The 13,809-nt window shown below is 43.5% G+C and overlaps 1 protein-coding gene across 5 annotated transcripts in view; it reads right to left on the minus strand.

Moving 5' to 3' along the window:
• Positions 1 to 13,809, minus strand: part of LOC142660783 (serine/threonine-protein kinase BRSK2) — a 155,919-nt gene that overhangs the window by 57,134 nt on the left and 84,976 nt on the right. For all 5 annotated transcript variants that reach the window (XM_075837635.1, XM_075837634.1, XM_075837636.1 and 2 more), the window contains exons 3-7: positions 7,988 to 8,073; positions 5,939 to 6,079; positions 4,898 to 5,014; positions 4,265 to 4,298; positions 4,072 to 4,140 (exon numbers count right to left, since the gene is read on the minus strand). In XM_075837635.1, the coding sequence (XP_075693750.1) occupies positions 4,072 to 4,140; positions 4,265 to 4,298; positions 4,898 to 5,014; positions 5,939 to 6,079; positions 7,988 to 8,073 (447 nt within the window). The remainder of the gene's footprint in view (positions 1 to 4,071; positions 4,141 to 4,264; positions 4,299 to 4,897; positions 5,015 to 5,938; positions 6,080 to 7,987; positions 8,074 to 13,809) is intronic.

Below are 13,809 nucleotides of genomic sequence, written 5' to 3' on the forward strand. Positions count from 1 at the left end.
AGCAATGTAAATCAATCTTTTGCTGCCTGGTCCACCTCTATGGTATAAAGTCCAATGATTTGTAGATTGTCATTATAGTACTGTATTGCTTGTGCGCTTCTTTTCTGTCCGAGCATCTTTCATATGTTCTACAGCAATACATAAAATGGTTTCTCGAACTACTGGATAATAATAATAACTGAGGATCTCTGAACCTGCGTCATTTTTATTGCGACTCATATTGCAATGTGCTCTAAACTTCCTGTGCTTTCAATAAAGACCCTATTGTAATGTTTCAACGGGACATATAATGAGGTTGTTCATTGCTGATAAAAGTTAGCGGTTATATCCAACTAACTAAAAAGAACAGCAAGATAATAAACTTCTCAAACTTTATTATGACATGTTTTTCCTGCCACAGCAGTATTCATAAAAGTGTCGAGTTGTGATATCAATACAGTTATCTGCAAGGAGATGTTATGTGTCCATACAGGAGACTGCAGGAAAAGAACCAGTCAGTGGTAAATGCAGATAATTACATAACGTTCTGAAGGAGCACACAGTCTCCACGTGAACAGATGAGCTGGATTCTCCGTAATTCATCCAGTCTGAATTAATAGAGGAGTTTCTCTGGTCATGACGCTCATCTATTAGCCAGAGCAGTGTTTCTCACCCTGGGGTCCGGCACGTCTATACATTACATGGACAACCCATTGTGCAATGCTTCATTTCCCCTGTGGTGGCACTGCTGCAGAGAATTGAACACTTGCTGGTGATGGCTGGGGGTCCCAGCAGTGGCGCACCCTGGGATCAGATTTATATCAGGCAAACCCTTTAACAAAAAGGCATTGTGCGATGGACACAGGATACGGAAAATGTCACATCCCAACATGTCTTGATCCAGCTATTTTAATACTATCTGAATTGCTACTCTATGCTACTCGTGGGATTAATTGAGTGCCATCTCATTGATCGGCGCTCGTTGTACCGGCCAAAATGGGCCGGTGTAAAAGGACCTCTAGATTCTGCAAATATTCTTTGCATTTTTTTCTGGTATTTATCGTGCATACTATTTTTTTTAAGAGCTTGGTGAATGTTCTTGCAATTGTAAGGGTATGTTCACACGGCCTATTTTCAGCCATTTTTCGGGGGGCGTAAACGCCCGAAAAACATCCGAAAAATTGGAAGCAGAACGCCTCCAAACATCTGCCCAATGGGAAAAACGGTGTTCTGTTCCGACGGGCCAATTTATACGTGGCCATTTTGAAAAATGGCCACGTAAAAAAACGGCAGCGAAAAAGAAGTGCAGGTCACTTCGTGGGACGTTTTTGGAGCTGTTTTTCATATACTCTATTGAAAACCACTCCAAAAACGGCCATAAAAAACGCCACGAAAAACGCTGTGAAAATCGCGAGTGGCTTCAAAAACTTCTGAAAATCAGGAGTTGATTTCCCTTGAAAACAGCATCGTATTTTGAAACGTTTTTGACTACCCTTACCGTGCATTTTATTTTTACTTAAAGAGGCTCTGGCACCAGATTATAAGTGCCCTATCTTCTAAATAATCTGATCGGCGCTGTAATGTAGATAACAGCAGTGGTTTCTATTTTGAAAAACAATAATTTTTTAGCAATTTATCCTAATTAGTTTCTTAATAGACAACTGGGCGTTTTTTACCTTTTTACCAACTGGGCGTTGTAAAGAGAAGTGTATTTTATTTTTAAAACCACATACACCCACATTAACTTTACTGAAATGTCTTGAGAGTGAATAGACATCGCTTTCAGCCAGGATGCGATGTCTATTCACACTCCCGACACTTGGGTAAAGTTTCTGTGGGACTTAATCACTGTGAATAACAGAAACTGTGAGTACGTACCAACAGAAACTTTACCGAAGTGTCGGGAGTGTGAATAGACATCGCATCCTGGCTTAAAGCGATGTCTATTCACTCTCAAGACACTTCAGTAAAGTTAATGTGGGATTATGTAACAGCACAGCGCGATCTCGCGAGATCACGCTGTGCTGCGATTACAGCTAAAAATGAACGGAGAGAAGTGCATGATGCTGATTAGTCAGTGTCATACACTTCTCTTTACAACGCCCAATTGGTAAAAAGGTAAAAAACGCCCAGTTTTCTTTTAAGAAACTAATTAGCATAAATCGAACATTGCTCATAACTTGCTCAGAAATGTTATCTACATTACAGCACCGATCACATTATGTAGGAGATAGGGCACTTATAATCTGGTGACAGAGCCTCTTTAAGAGTTTTGCTAAATTTATATACATTTAGTTAGGCCCCATGCACATGACCGTATGAATTTGTCCGTAATTGCAGACCGTAATTACGGTCCACAATTACAGACCAATTCCCTTCTATTGAACACGGACACTTTACCGTATATTTGCGGGAAGGTGTCCGGGCCGTAGAAAGAGAGGTCCTATCCTTTGCTTTATATGGACTGTGCTCCCATACTTTGTATAGTGACATGGGCCGAAAATGCGGGTGGCTGTTTTCGGCCGCCAGTGGCCGGCCTTGCCGGTAATCGCAGACTGTGATTACGGGCACGGCCGTGTGCCTGAGGCCTGACACATATGCGTGTTTCCACAAAAAAGCTTGAAGAACACATTCTAAAACAATAACTTTTAGGGTATGTTCACACGTAGTGAGCAAAAACGTCTGAAAATACGGAGCTGTTTTCAGGCGAAAACAGCACCTGATTTTCAGACGTTTTTGTAGCAACTCGCGTTTTTCGTGGCGTTTTTTACAGTCGTTTTTGGAGCTGTTTTTCAATGGAGTCAATAAAAAACGCCTCCAAAAACGTCCCAAGAAGTGTCCTGCATTTTGGCAGCGACGCGTAAAATAAAGGCCCGTGGGAACAGAACATCGTAATTCCCATTGAAAGCAATGGGCAGATGTTTGTAGGCGTATTAGGGGCGTTTTTTAAAGCGTAATTCGAGGCGTAAAACCAATGCGTGTGAACATACCCTTATTATAAAAATGGGTCAACATTCAACGAAATGTTTTTAGTGGTGCAGCTCAGAAATTTCTGCGCTTTAGAGGGTTGCACATGTTGGACTATAACTTTTTTAAAGAATATTTCTCTGATGATAAGCTGATCACGCAATGTCCCGCTGCTGGGACGCTCAGCAATTATCTATAATCTAAGGGGTAACATGGCAACACGTGTTCAGTTTTCTTGCAGCGCCCCACAGGGGAAATTATTATACAGTTCTTATTGGAACCAATGGGCTGTCCATGTAATTAATAGATGCACCGGGTATTTCAGAAAAAGAGATACTCTTTGTGGTTGCTCTTCGATCTAGCTAACTAAAGAGGGTCCTGAATGGGAGACCCCCACTTTTGCCTCAGAAGTCTCTAACAGAATATCTAAAAATGGATTTCCCAAACCATATAACCTTTTTTACTGTCTGTGAATGAGGATTGATGCTTTCTGCACCAATAATGTAATAAGGCTACACATGCTTAAGTTCAGAATTAAGTAACTATCTGGCAATTTTTAAGGATAACACTGCCCTAGCTATACTAGTAATCACTGAAAGAATATTAGTAGCTTAAATGTATCCTTTATGTTACATAATAACATTACATGTAATAATTTTAATATTTAATCAAAGTAAACTCACCCCACACTATATACTATATACCCAGGAGTATAACTATAACAAGGAGATATTCTCTACATATAAAGCACAGAAGGTTTGTGCACAAACATAGAAAGAAATTCTTTACTGTAAGAGCAGTGAGAGAGACTATGGAACTCTATGCCGGAGGAAGTTGTTACGGTAAAATCACGAAATGAGTTCAAAAGAGACCTGAATGGTTTTCCTGAGTATAGTGATATTACAGGTTATGGTTACTGAATTACGGTAGATGGGTCATTGATCCGGGTATTTAATTTCATCGGGAAGGATTTTTTTCCTAAGATGAGGAAAATTAGCTTTTGCCTCATTGAGATTTTGCCTTCCTCTGGAACATTACAGGATAATAGGCTGAACTGGATGGACATATGCCTAACACACTAAGATACATTACATTATAAATTGTTTGCAAAATATAAAATCTCACCACAAGCAAAGCAAACAAGATGACTCCACAGCTCCAGATGTCAGCCTTCCTGCCATCATATTTTTCACCCTGCAAAAAATGTAAAGGGTTAATGGCATTACAGTCTGGCAGCACCCTCTAACCACTTAGTATATTGGTAATGCACACTGGTGTCTGAATTACATTATACTTTCCAGGAGAACAGAGGACTCACCCTGATCACTTCCGGACACGCGTAGTGCGGAGATCTGGGAGGAAGAAAGACCATGTAAGAACTCTATAAGAAACCAATTTACTCACAATAAAAACGCTCACTGCTCTTAGTATCTGATACACTCATAAAATAAAGCTGGTCTCCTATGTCCTTATGTAAAGGCCCTTTTACACTGGCCAATTATCGGGCAAACAAGCATTCATGAACGCTCGTTCCTGATAATTGCCCTGTGTAAACAAGGCAACGATCAGCCAATGAACGAGCAAACACTCGTTCATTGGCTGATTGCATCGTTTTAAATGCCGAAACGATTATCTTTGTCGGCAGCCCATCTCCCTCTGTAAACGTGACGCGCTGCCGACATGATAGAAATGTAAGGTGAGGAGTGATCGGAGTAACGACTGCTCGTCCCCATACTAGCTCCTTGTTAAAGGAGCAAACGAGCGCCGATCAACGAGCTGTGTAGTTGCTCGGCGCTCGTTTACACGGCCCACGCTGGGCTCTGTAATATCACTAACCCATTGTGATCTCCTTAGCCTTGAGCTCATGTTATGTCCCAACTTTCTATATCCCCAGCTAGAGTACAGCAGTTCAATATAGCTCATGTACTTATATAATTCCCACTTTACTTACCCACAACTGGTCTCCAGCAAGCTGTCTCCGACCTGCAGAGAGGCCATGCCGAAATCTGCTATTCGGATATTATTCTTCTCATCCAGAAGTAGGTTCTCAGGCTTTAGATCTCTGTGACTGATAAAGAGGGAGGGATGAACATTGTTTGTCTAAAACCGGCAATTTTTAATCACTTCAACATAGTTTCGAACTGCAAGCTCTTGTACACTGGCCAATGATCGGACGAGCGAGTGTTCATATGAACGCTCATTCCCAATCATTGCCTGTGTAAACAGGGCAACGATCAGTCGCTGAATGAGCAATTGCTCTTTCATCGGCTGTTCTGCTCATCTATACAGCTATAAATATTATTGTTTTCGGCAGCACATCTCCCGGTGTAAACAGACATGATGGAAATGTATGGGGTAGTAACGATCACTCCTCCCCATACACAACCAATACTTGCACCTTGTGTAAAGAGCAAACGAGCGCCGATCAACTGTCTAGTTGATCAGCTTTCGTTTTCACGCCCCATGCTGGGCCGTGTAATAGGACCTTTACCCTGAATTCCATAAAAGATACCCAAAACACTACAGTGGGAACAATTTTGCACAAGCTTGACCAGATGCTGATGTAACCATTATTCCCAATTTAGGGACACAATGTATAGAAAAACTTGAAATATCAGTTTAATGTGGAGCCCTTCAAGAAAATGTTGGGGGGGGGGGGGGGGGACTTGATCTAAGAAAAACAGGCAAACAAATAAAAACAAATATAATACAAAAACTTTATAAAATACCTTGATTTTGACATAATGATGTAACAATTCAATCATCTTTATATACTGGGTATAGATATCAAGCTACAGAGCAGTGGTCTTGAACCTATGGCTATTCAGTTGTTTTGCAACAGTTGAAGAGCAATAGGGTGAAGACCACTGCTATAGAGCTTGACCTCTTTCATCATTTGGTAGTGGGTTCAAATATAGATCCAAGAGCTTCAAGTTATGTCTTTCCAAAAAATATTCCAATGCAGAGCAGTCTCTTTTCTAAATTTTCTCACCAGATGGAGTGACTGTGACAGAAGTCAAGAGCTGAAATGATTTGACGAAAGAATTTTCGTGCTTCCTTTGGGGTGAGTCGTCCTTTCTTTACCAAGTAGTCAAAAAGTTCTCCCCCAGAAACGTGCTCCAAAACCAAGTATCTGAAAAAAGCAACAAGAAAAAATGTGACATGGGCAAGAGAGTTTGGAAATAAGACCTGTCAAGAGAGAGTGTCAATCTGGTAAACCTATACTAATATAATAGAAAATTCCATAAATAGCAATTTCTTAAAGAAAAGTTCAGTTTTAAAGAGGACCTGTCACTAGGTCATATAAGTTGAACTGGTTTACTCACCTGAATAGCGCTGTCTTTCTGATTCCTGCACTGTTTTTTTTTTCTAGACTCCCCCGTTTCAGAGATGTAGCCCAATGTTGTGTTGACTCCCTCTATGCTATTTTGCTGCAGTTAGCCAACAGAGCATCAACTACCCTCAATCTGCCTCGCGCTGATTGGTCAGCATCGGATGCAGGGAATCTAGCTCCACCCCATTGGCTAACTACAGCAAGTTAGACTATAGGGAGCTAACAGAGCAGTGGGCCATATCTCTGGAACGGAGGGGGGGTCCAGGAAAAAAAGAAAAACAGCGCTGGAATAAGGGAGACAGCGCTATTCAGATCAGTTAACCAGTTCAAACTATGTGACCTAGTGACAGATCCTCTTTAAATATCTTCTGACATATAAGAAAACGTCATTGTCTGTGCCCAGTATCCGTTACTGATCACAAGGACGAAGGGGCCGCCGAGCGCAGAGTTTTTTACTTTAATGAAACTGCTTGTATTCATGCATCACGGTTGTATTATGGCTCTATACTAATTCTGAGTTGTATGGAGTCATAATATGGCAACTATAGACTTCTTTAGGTAACATACTATACCTTTATATGCCTCCAATTTGATACCAAGTTATACACCATATGTAAATATAAATCGTGTTATGTTCCATCCTATGCCTCATTACAGAGATATTCTCCCCAGAAGCATTTCTTATAGGGCAGAAAACCTCTGTAATACAGGGAACTATTGAGGCACCATATGGCGGCATACGTAGTACAGAACTGCAGGGACAGTTTTGTGCGCATCAGGCCTTAGTGTGTATGGGAAGCTTGGGGACTAAAAGTCAGACTAATTTCCAATTAATTATTTTAAAGGAATATTCTTTATCTCTCATTTTTCTGTAATGTTTTTTTCTTCAGTCATTTTGAGGCTATTATAAAGAAGGACACACTAAATATATAAAGCCTTATCTGTGGCACTTCCTTATCTGTGTTGCCTTTGAGATTTAAACTGGTTTTCCACAGTATATGTCATAAATGTCAGATAGATGCATGTCCCACCTCTAGGACCCGCACCTATCTCTAGAACGGGGCCCTCTAAACCCCGTTCTACCTTTTTCTCCTCCCTCTGCCTCCAGGCCAATTCCTGACTATATGGTTGGGAGTTACAAAAACAGCGTACCTAGCTGAGCTCCGCTGTTTGCGTAACTCCCATAGTAGTGAATTGCAGTTACGGAAGCAGCATAGCATGCGATCTACGCTGTTTCCATAACTACCATTATATTCTATGTGACTTACGGAAACTGCGGAGCTCAGCTAGCTACGCTGTTTCCTAATTCATGGTCGGAATTCACCTGCTTCTGTAACAAAACACAGAGTGGCAGAACGGGGATTAGGGGGCCCCGTACTAGAGATAGGTGTGACCCGCATCTATCTGACATTTATGACACTTGATATGTCATAAATGTCTCTCATGGGAAAACCCCTTTAAAATGGGTAAATACTCCAACATTTTAGCCATTGTTTTATTATTTTTTAACCAAAAAATCTTTAGCCACATTTACAAATATTTATTTTTACATTTGACAAAAAATTCCTATTAACAAAAACTGTATATAAATTAGTAAAAGTTAAGTTATCATTATGTGTAGTAGAATTGTATTTTTTATACATTTGGGAATATGGTGTATGGTAATATATAGAGAACAGGATATATACATTTATATTGAATACTCACAGATATTTCTTGTTCTCATAGACATCATGTAGCTTTAATACATGCGGATGTTCAATAAGTTTGAGTATAGCAATCTCACGCTCCACCTGCGATCAGAAATATATGATTAGACAATGTTATGTTCAGTGTTCAATAGGATACATATATTAAGTGCTGGGAAAGAATCCCATGTCCTAGGCTCTAGTCACTCTGGCATGATGGCTTCCGTTCATAATGGAACCAATGGCGAAGTCCTAGATCTGTTAGGCCCTGTTCACACAGAGTTTTTTTGCCGTGGTTTTTGCCTCCCACCAAAATTGCCTCCCACTGATTTCAATGGAAGGCCGAGGCATTTTTTCCCTGCGAGCGGAAAAAACAATAGTTGGAAAAAGAAGCGACATCTTTGGGCATTTCCATCTCTGACCTCCCATGTCAATGGGAGGCAGAGAAAGCATTTCTCGCTGTGTTTTTTGCCGCGGTGCTCAGCGGCTGTGGCGGAAAAATGCAGCGAAAAACGTGGCAAACAGCTTGCAGGCAGTTCATTTTTCCGCCTGCAAAAAAACTCTGTGTGAACAGGGGCTTACATGACGAATCCAAACGTCGACCAATAGACCCCATTGACTTATAATGGGGTCTGTTTTTTTATGGCAAAAATTGCACTGCATGCTGCACTGTTCTTGCTGACGAAAGTATCGGAACCTCCAATGGAGGCTCAGGCTCCTAGTGCCAATATGATCGGAGGCTTAACTATGTTTTGTTCCAGTCTGTGAGCGCTGCTGATTTCTGCAGACATCGTAAAAGCAGTGGCGTAACTACCGCCGTAGCAGCAGTAGCGGCTGCTACGGGGCCCGCGGCATGAGGGGGCCCGTGTCGCCCGCCGGCACGGGCCCCCACCATGGCCGGAGGCTCCGCTAGCAGCCGCTATGGCTGCTACAGCGGGACGCCACTGAACACTACGGCAGAGCAGGGAGGTATCTCCCCGCTCTGCCATTAACTGGTTCCCGACCGCTGGCTGAATTTTTACGGCCAGCGGTCAGGGACGGGTCCTTAAAACCCGAGCCATAGACTTTCTACGGCTCGGGTTTTAACTTGCTGCCCGCGCGATCGGGCAGCTGAATGTCGGGTCTCCGGCAGTCAGTGACTGCCGGGGACCCTGAGGAGAGGATAGAAGCAGCTTTCGCTGCTTCTGTCTTCTCCGATCACTTGTACACAGCGTTCAATGAACGCTGTGTATAGGAATAGAGACAGCAGCAGCGGCGCTGTCTCTATTCCTCCCGGTGATCATATGACTGGTCACATGATCGCCGAGTGCCGTTAGTGGCAGGCTGCTGCTGGGTCTAACTAGACCCAGCACAGCCCAGTTAGTGACAATCGTCACTATGAGAGGGCTGATTTCCCCTGTAACTGGGGCTGCTGTGCAGCTCCAATTACAGTGGAAAGACATGGTGTGAAAGAAAGAAAAAAAATATATAAAGTTCCCCAAAGGTCTTCTTTGACCTTTTGAGGGACAGACCATAGTAATAAAAAAATAATAAAGTAAAGTGCAAAAAAAATGTAAATAATAAATACACATAAAATACCCACCCCAAAAAAAAACGTTCCCCCCCCCCCGCCAATCATTGTTGTAATGCTAGCGCTGACCCAATTACCCTAATATAGACATGTAATATATAAAAATTTACGGTAGACAATGGCGATCACAAATAAAAGGTCTATTTTAGGGTAAAACTATGTTATTACCAAAAAAAAAAATTGCTGAAATGTAAAAAAGCTTATTTTTTTACTATTATTTTCAAAGTTTATGAATAAAAATTCTAAAATAGCAAAAAAGGTGTGTATAAAAACGATAAAAAATGAAACCTGCATTGTCTACGGAAAAGACGTCGCAAAAATCACGTCATTAGCCCAACAAATAAAAAAGTTATAGCCATTTAACTAACATGTGCTAAAAATGGCTAAACGGTGTCTGGTCCTGAAGGCGCAAAATAGAACAAAATACATGTATCCCCTCTCCACAGGACATGTATCCCCTCTCCACAGGACATGTATCCCCTCTCCACAGGATATCCACAGGACAGGGGATACATGTGTCATCGCTGGCAGTGATAAGGAGAACGGGGGACTGAAAGTCCCCTGAAGTTCTCCATCACAAACCTCGGACTTCCGGGGTCTGTGTCGGCAGCTCCGTAGAAATGAATGGAGCGGCGGTCGTGCTTGTGCGCTTGTGTGACCAGCGCTCCTTTCATTTTTATTGAGCTGCGCAGACGCCGGAAGTCAGAGGTTTGTGATGGAGAAGTTCAGGGGACTTTCAGTCCCCCGTTCTCCCTATCGCTGCCAGCGATCACACATGTATCCCCTATCCTGTGGAGATCCTGTGGATAGGGGATACATGTATCTTGTACGGCACACTGTAGGTCGCATTTTTTTGGGAGGGGGGACGCTGTATGGCGTTCCCTACAGGGGGGAACGTTGTATGGCGTTCCCTACAGGGGGGGGGGTGACTGTATGGCATTCCCTACAGGGGGGGAGCTGTATGGCGTTCCCTACAGGGGGGGGCTGTATGGCGTTCTCTACAGGGGGGGGCTGTATGGCGTTCCCTACAGGGGGAGCTGTATGGTGTTCTCTACAGGGGGGGCTGTATGGTGTTCTCTACAGGGGGGGGCTGTATGGTGTTCTCTGCAGGGGGGCTGTATGGCGTTATCTGCAGGGGGCTGTATGGCGCTATCTACAGAGGGGGGGCTGTATGGCGTTATCTACATGGGGGGCTGTAAAAAAGGCACTATCTACAAGGGGGGGGGGGTTGTGTGACACCCAGGGGAGGGGGGGCCCCAGTCAAAAGTTTGCTATGGGGCCCAGTCTTTCCTAGTTACGCCCCTGCGTAAAAGGGAATATCTAGGTCTAGCCCTGTCAGTACCTTCCTTCTCAATGACATAACCATAGAACTAAAGTTCCTTGTGCTTGGCTGTTTCTATATCTACCTTCCACAATATATGGTGGGTGTCTGCCAATGCACATCCACTTCTTCACCTGAAAATGGGGACTGGGCATCCCTCTTTCTCGATCAATGGAGGTCCCAGTGGTTACAGACAAGATTGCAAGAAATTACTTTCACATGTTTGGCTTAAATATTTTTGGAGTCTTTTTGATTTCACTATTAATAATTCCCTGTGTAGGCCATAGTTGTGCAAGAACATATGATGACTGCAGCGCTGAGGCATAAAAAAGAATCTGGAATAAGGGAAACTGATTACATACAACAGTCCTAGCAAATTTGTTTCTGTGCGGTGTATTTTGCATGCAGTTATGCTTGTTTACTTGTATTTTTCTACAAGCAGCATTTGTAAAGGGTAATAAGAGCCTTCAAAGCTGAATAGTTCCCATAAGGCCATGTAATGGTTGACAGTTATTAGATCTTTTTGTAAACTTTCAAGTGTATTGAAGTGTGAGGAAGAAAGTAGATGAAATTTAGTTGGTACTTTTTTTTTTATATAACATTTCCCGCTCAACGGAAAAAAATAAAAACTATAACAATCCTCAGTGAATACAAGATCCTAAAATTTGCATACTGTACCGGCCAACAGTCCACATTTTCTTGGGAATGTCCCATGAACCATGAAAGGGGGTTGGTTTATGCAAATTTCCTGTGTTTCTGGCAGATTGGGGGCATTCCCATATGGAACAGGGGTGGGGCTTACAAATCTCCTGCACTTTTGGATTCAAGTTGCATTCAAGTATGGTCGCCCTAACTTATTTGTTTTTCAGATAGCTTAGTGGCAACCAATATGGTCAACATTATAATTTCTACTAAATTTGTCATCCAGTTTTTCCACACTCCTGAATGCCACTGTTCCAATATTTCTGCATAACCAGATGTTTCGTTCAAAAGTCTTTGCAAGTGGTATAGTAAAATCTACTGTGGAGTATTTTTCTATGATAGGAGGAAATGTTTTGTAACGATTTGTTCACATCTGCGTTGGATGCTCCGTTGGGAGCCTCCATCACAGATGCGGTCACAAATGCTAGAGAAAATATTGCAACGTGCTTTGCCGGGTAAAAGGACGCACTCCATTACAAAAACCTGACGGATCCCATTGTCAATGCAACGGACCAGTCACTGACGATATTTTCATTGTTTTGCTCCGATTACGGATCAGAATAAAAGACATATAGAACGCAGATGTGAACCCAGCCTAAGAAAAACACATATAAATTAACAAAAAGAATATAAAGAACAGATAACATGTAGTATAGACAGAGCCTACGCTCTTGCCAGGGATTCCTCGCATGGTGTCAATATCCATATATGGACAGCGTAGTCAGGGGCTCCTTCTCGAGCGGCAGCCCTGGCTAGAGCGTTTCCGGCGCTCTGGATGGGGATTCCGCTCCAAGACGGAGCCCCTCAAGTCACTATCCATGTATGGACAGTGACGTCAGGCTCTCCTCCTGTAGCGGAAACTCAGGCCAAAGCGTTGCCGACGCTCTGGTCGGGGATTCCGCTCCTGGAGAAACCCTGATGTCGCTATCCATATATGGACAGTGTGGTCAGGAGTTCCTCCAGGAGAGGAATCCCCAGCCAGAACGTCGGCAACACTATCTACAGGAGGTGTGTGTGGCACTATCTACAGAGGGCACTGTGGCACGATCTACAGAGGGCACTGTGGCGTAATCTACAGGGGGCACTGGCACGATCTACAGAGGGCACTGTGACATTATCTAAAGAGGGCACTGTATATATGGAGGCACAAATTGGGGGCCTAACTTCTATATGGGGGACATAAAGGGGGCCTAACTTTTATATGGGGGCACAAACTGGGGGCCTAACTTCTATATGGGGGCATAAACAATGCCTAACTTCTATATGGGGGCACAAACTTGGGGCCTTACTTCTATATGGGGCACAAGTTGCTGTTTTCTGCCGTTTTACTGCCGCCGTGAGTTCCCCCGCCAAGGGGCCCACTAAGTCTGTGTCGTCCAAGGGCCCACATAAACCTGGAGCTGGCCCTGAGTATAGACACACTAAAACACAACCTTTGAGCTTGGTCGGTCCTTAAAATGGTAGAGTCTCCTACTAGCCACAAAAATTTACATACACCCTGAATTCTCATTTTGTTTCATTCTTGGACATCAATTTGGATTCCAATCCAACTACTGCCCAGGTTAGGCCCTATTCACACGACAGGGATTCCCGATCATGTGACGGCCGTTTTTTGAATGGCAGTCACACGGCTGCAGTAGGCTGCAATAGAGTCCAAATGGGGCTATTCACACAGCCGATTTTACCGGGCCATCAAAATATGGAGCTTGCCCTATTTTTGGCCATTCTCCCAGCCGCACGGAGCCGACTGATGGCCGAGCTTTCTGCCGCTCGCTCTATTCCCCTCGTCACCATGTGAGGAGGAGGAGGTTATATTTTTGCTCCCTGTAGGAGCGGAATCCCTAATCCCAGGGCACAGTCAAGGACTTCTTCTGGAGTGGTCCCCTACTCCTGAAGTGGAATCCCCGACGCTGTGGCCGGTATTTCTGCTCCAGGAGAAGTCCCTGACTTCACTGTTCATATATGGACATTGAAGTCAGGGATTTCTCCTGGAACGGTTCCCTACAGTGGCACTATCTACAGGAAGGTAGGGGGGTGCCATCTATGGGGGGTGCTATGTAAAAGGTGGCTGTGTGGCATTACCTACAGGGGACTGTGTAGCATTACCTACAGGGGGCTGTGTGGCATTACCTACAGGGGCCTGTGTGGCACTACCTAAAAGGGGGGTCAGTGTGGCACTACCTCCAAGGGGGTCTGTGTGGCACTACCTACAAGGTGGGCTGTGTGGCACTACCTACAAGGGGGGCTG

This window comes from Rhinoderma darwinii, chromosome 9 (assembly GCF_050947455.1).
Source record: "Rhinoderma darwinii isolate aRhiDar2 chromosome 9, aRhiDar2.hap1, whole genome shotgun sequence".
Taxonomy (NCBI): Eukaryota; Metazoa; Chordata; class Amphibia; order Anura; family Rhinodermatidae; genus Rhinoderma; species Rhinoderma darwinii.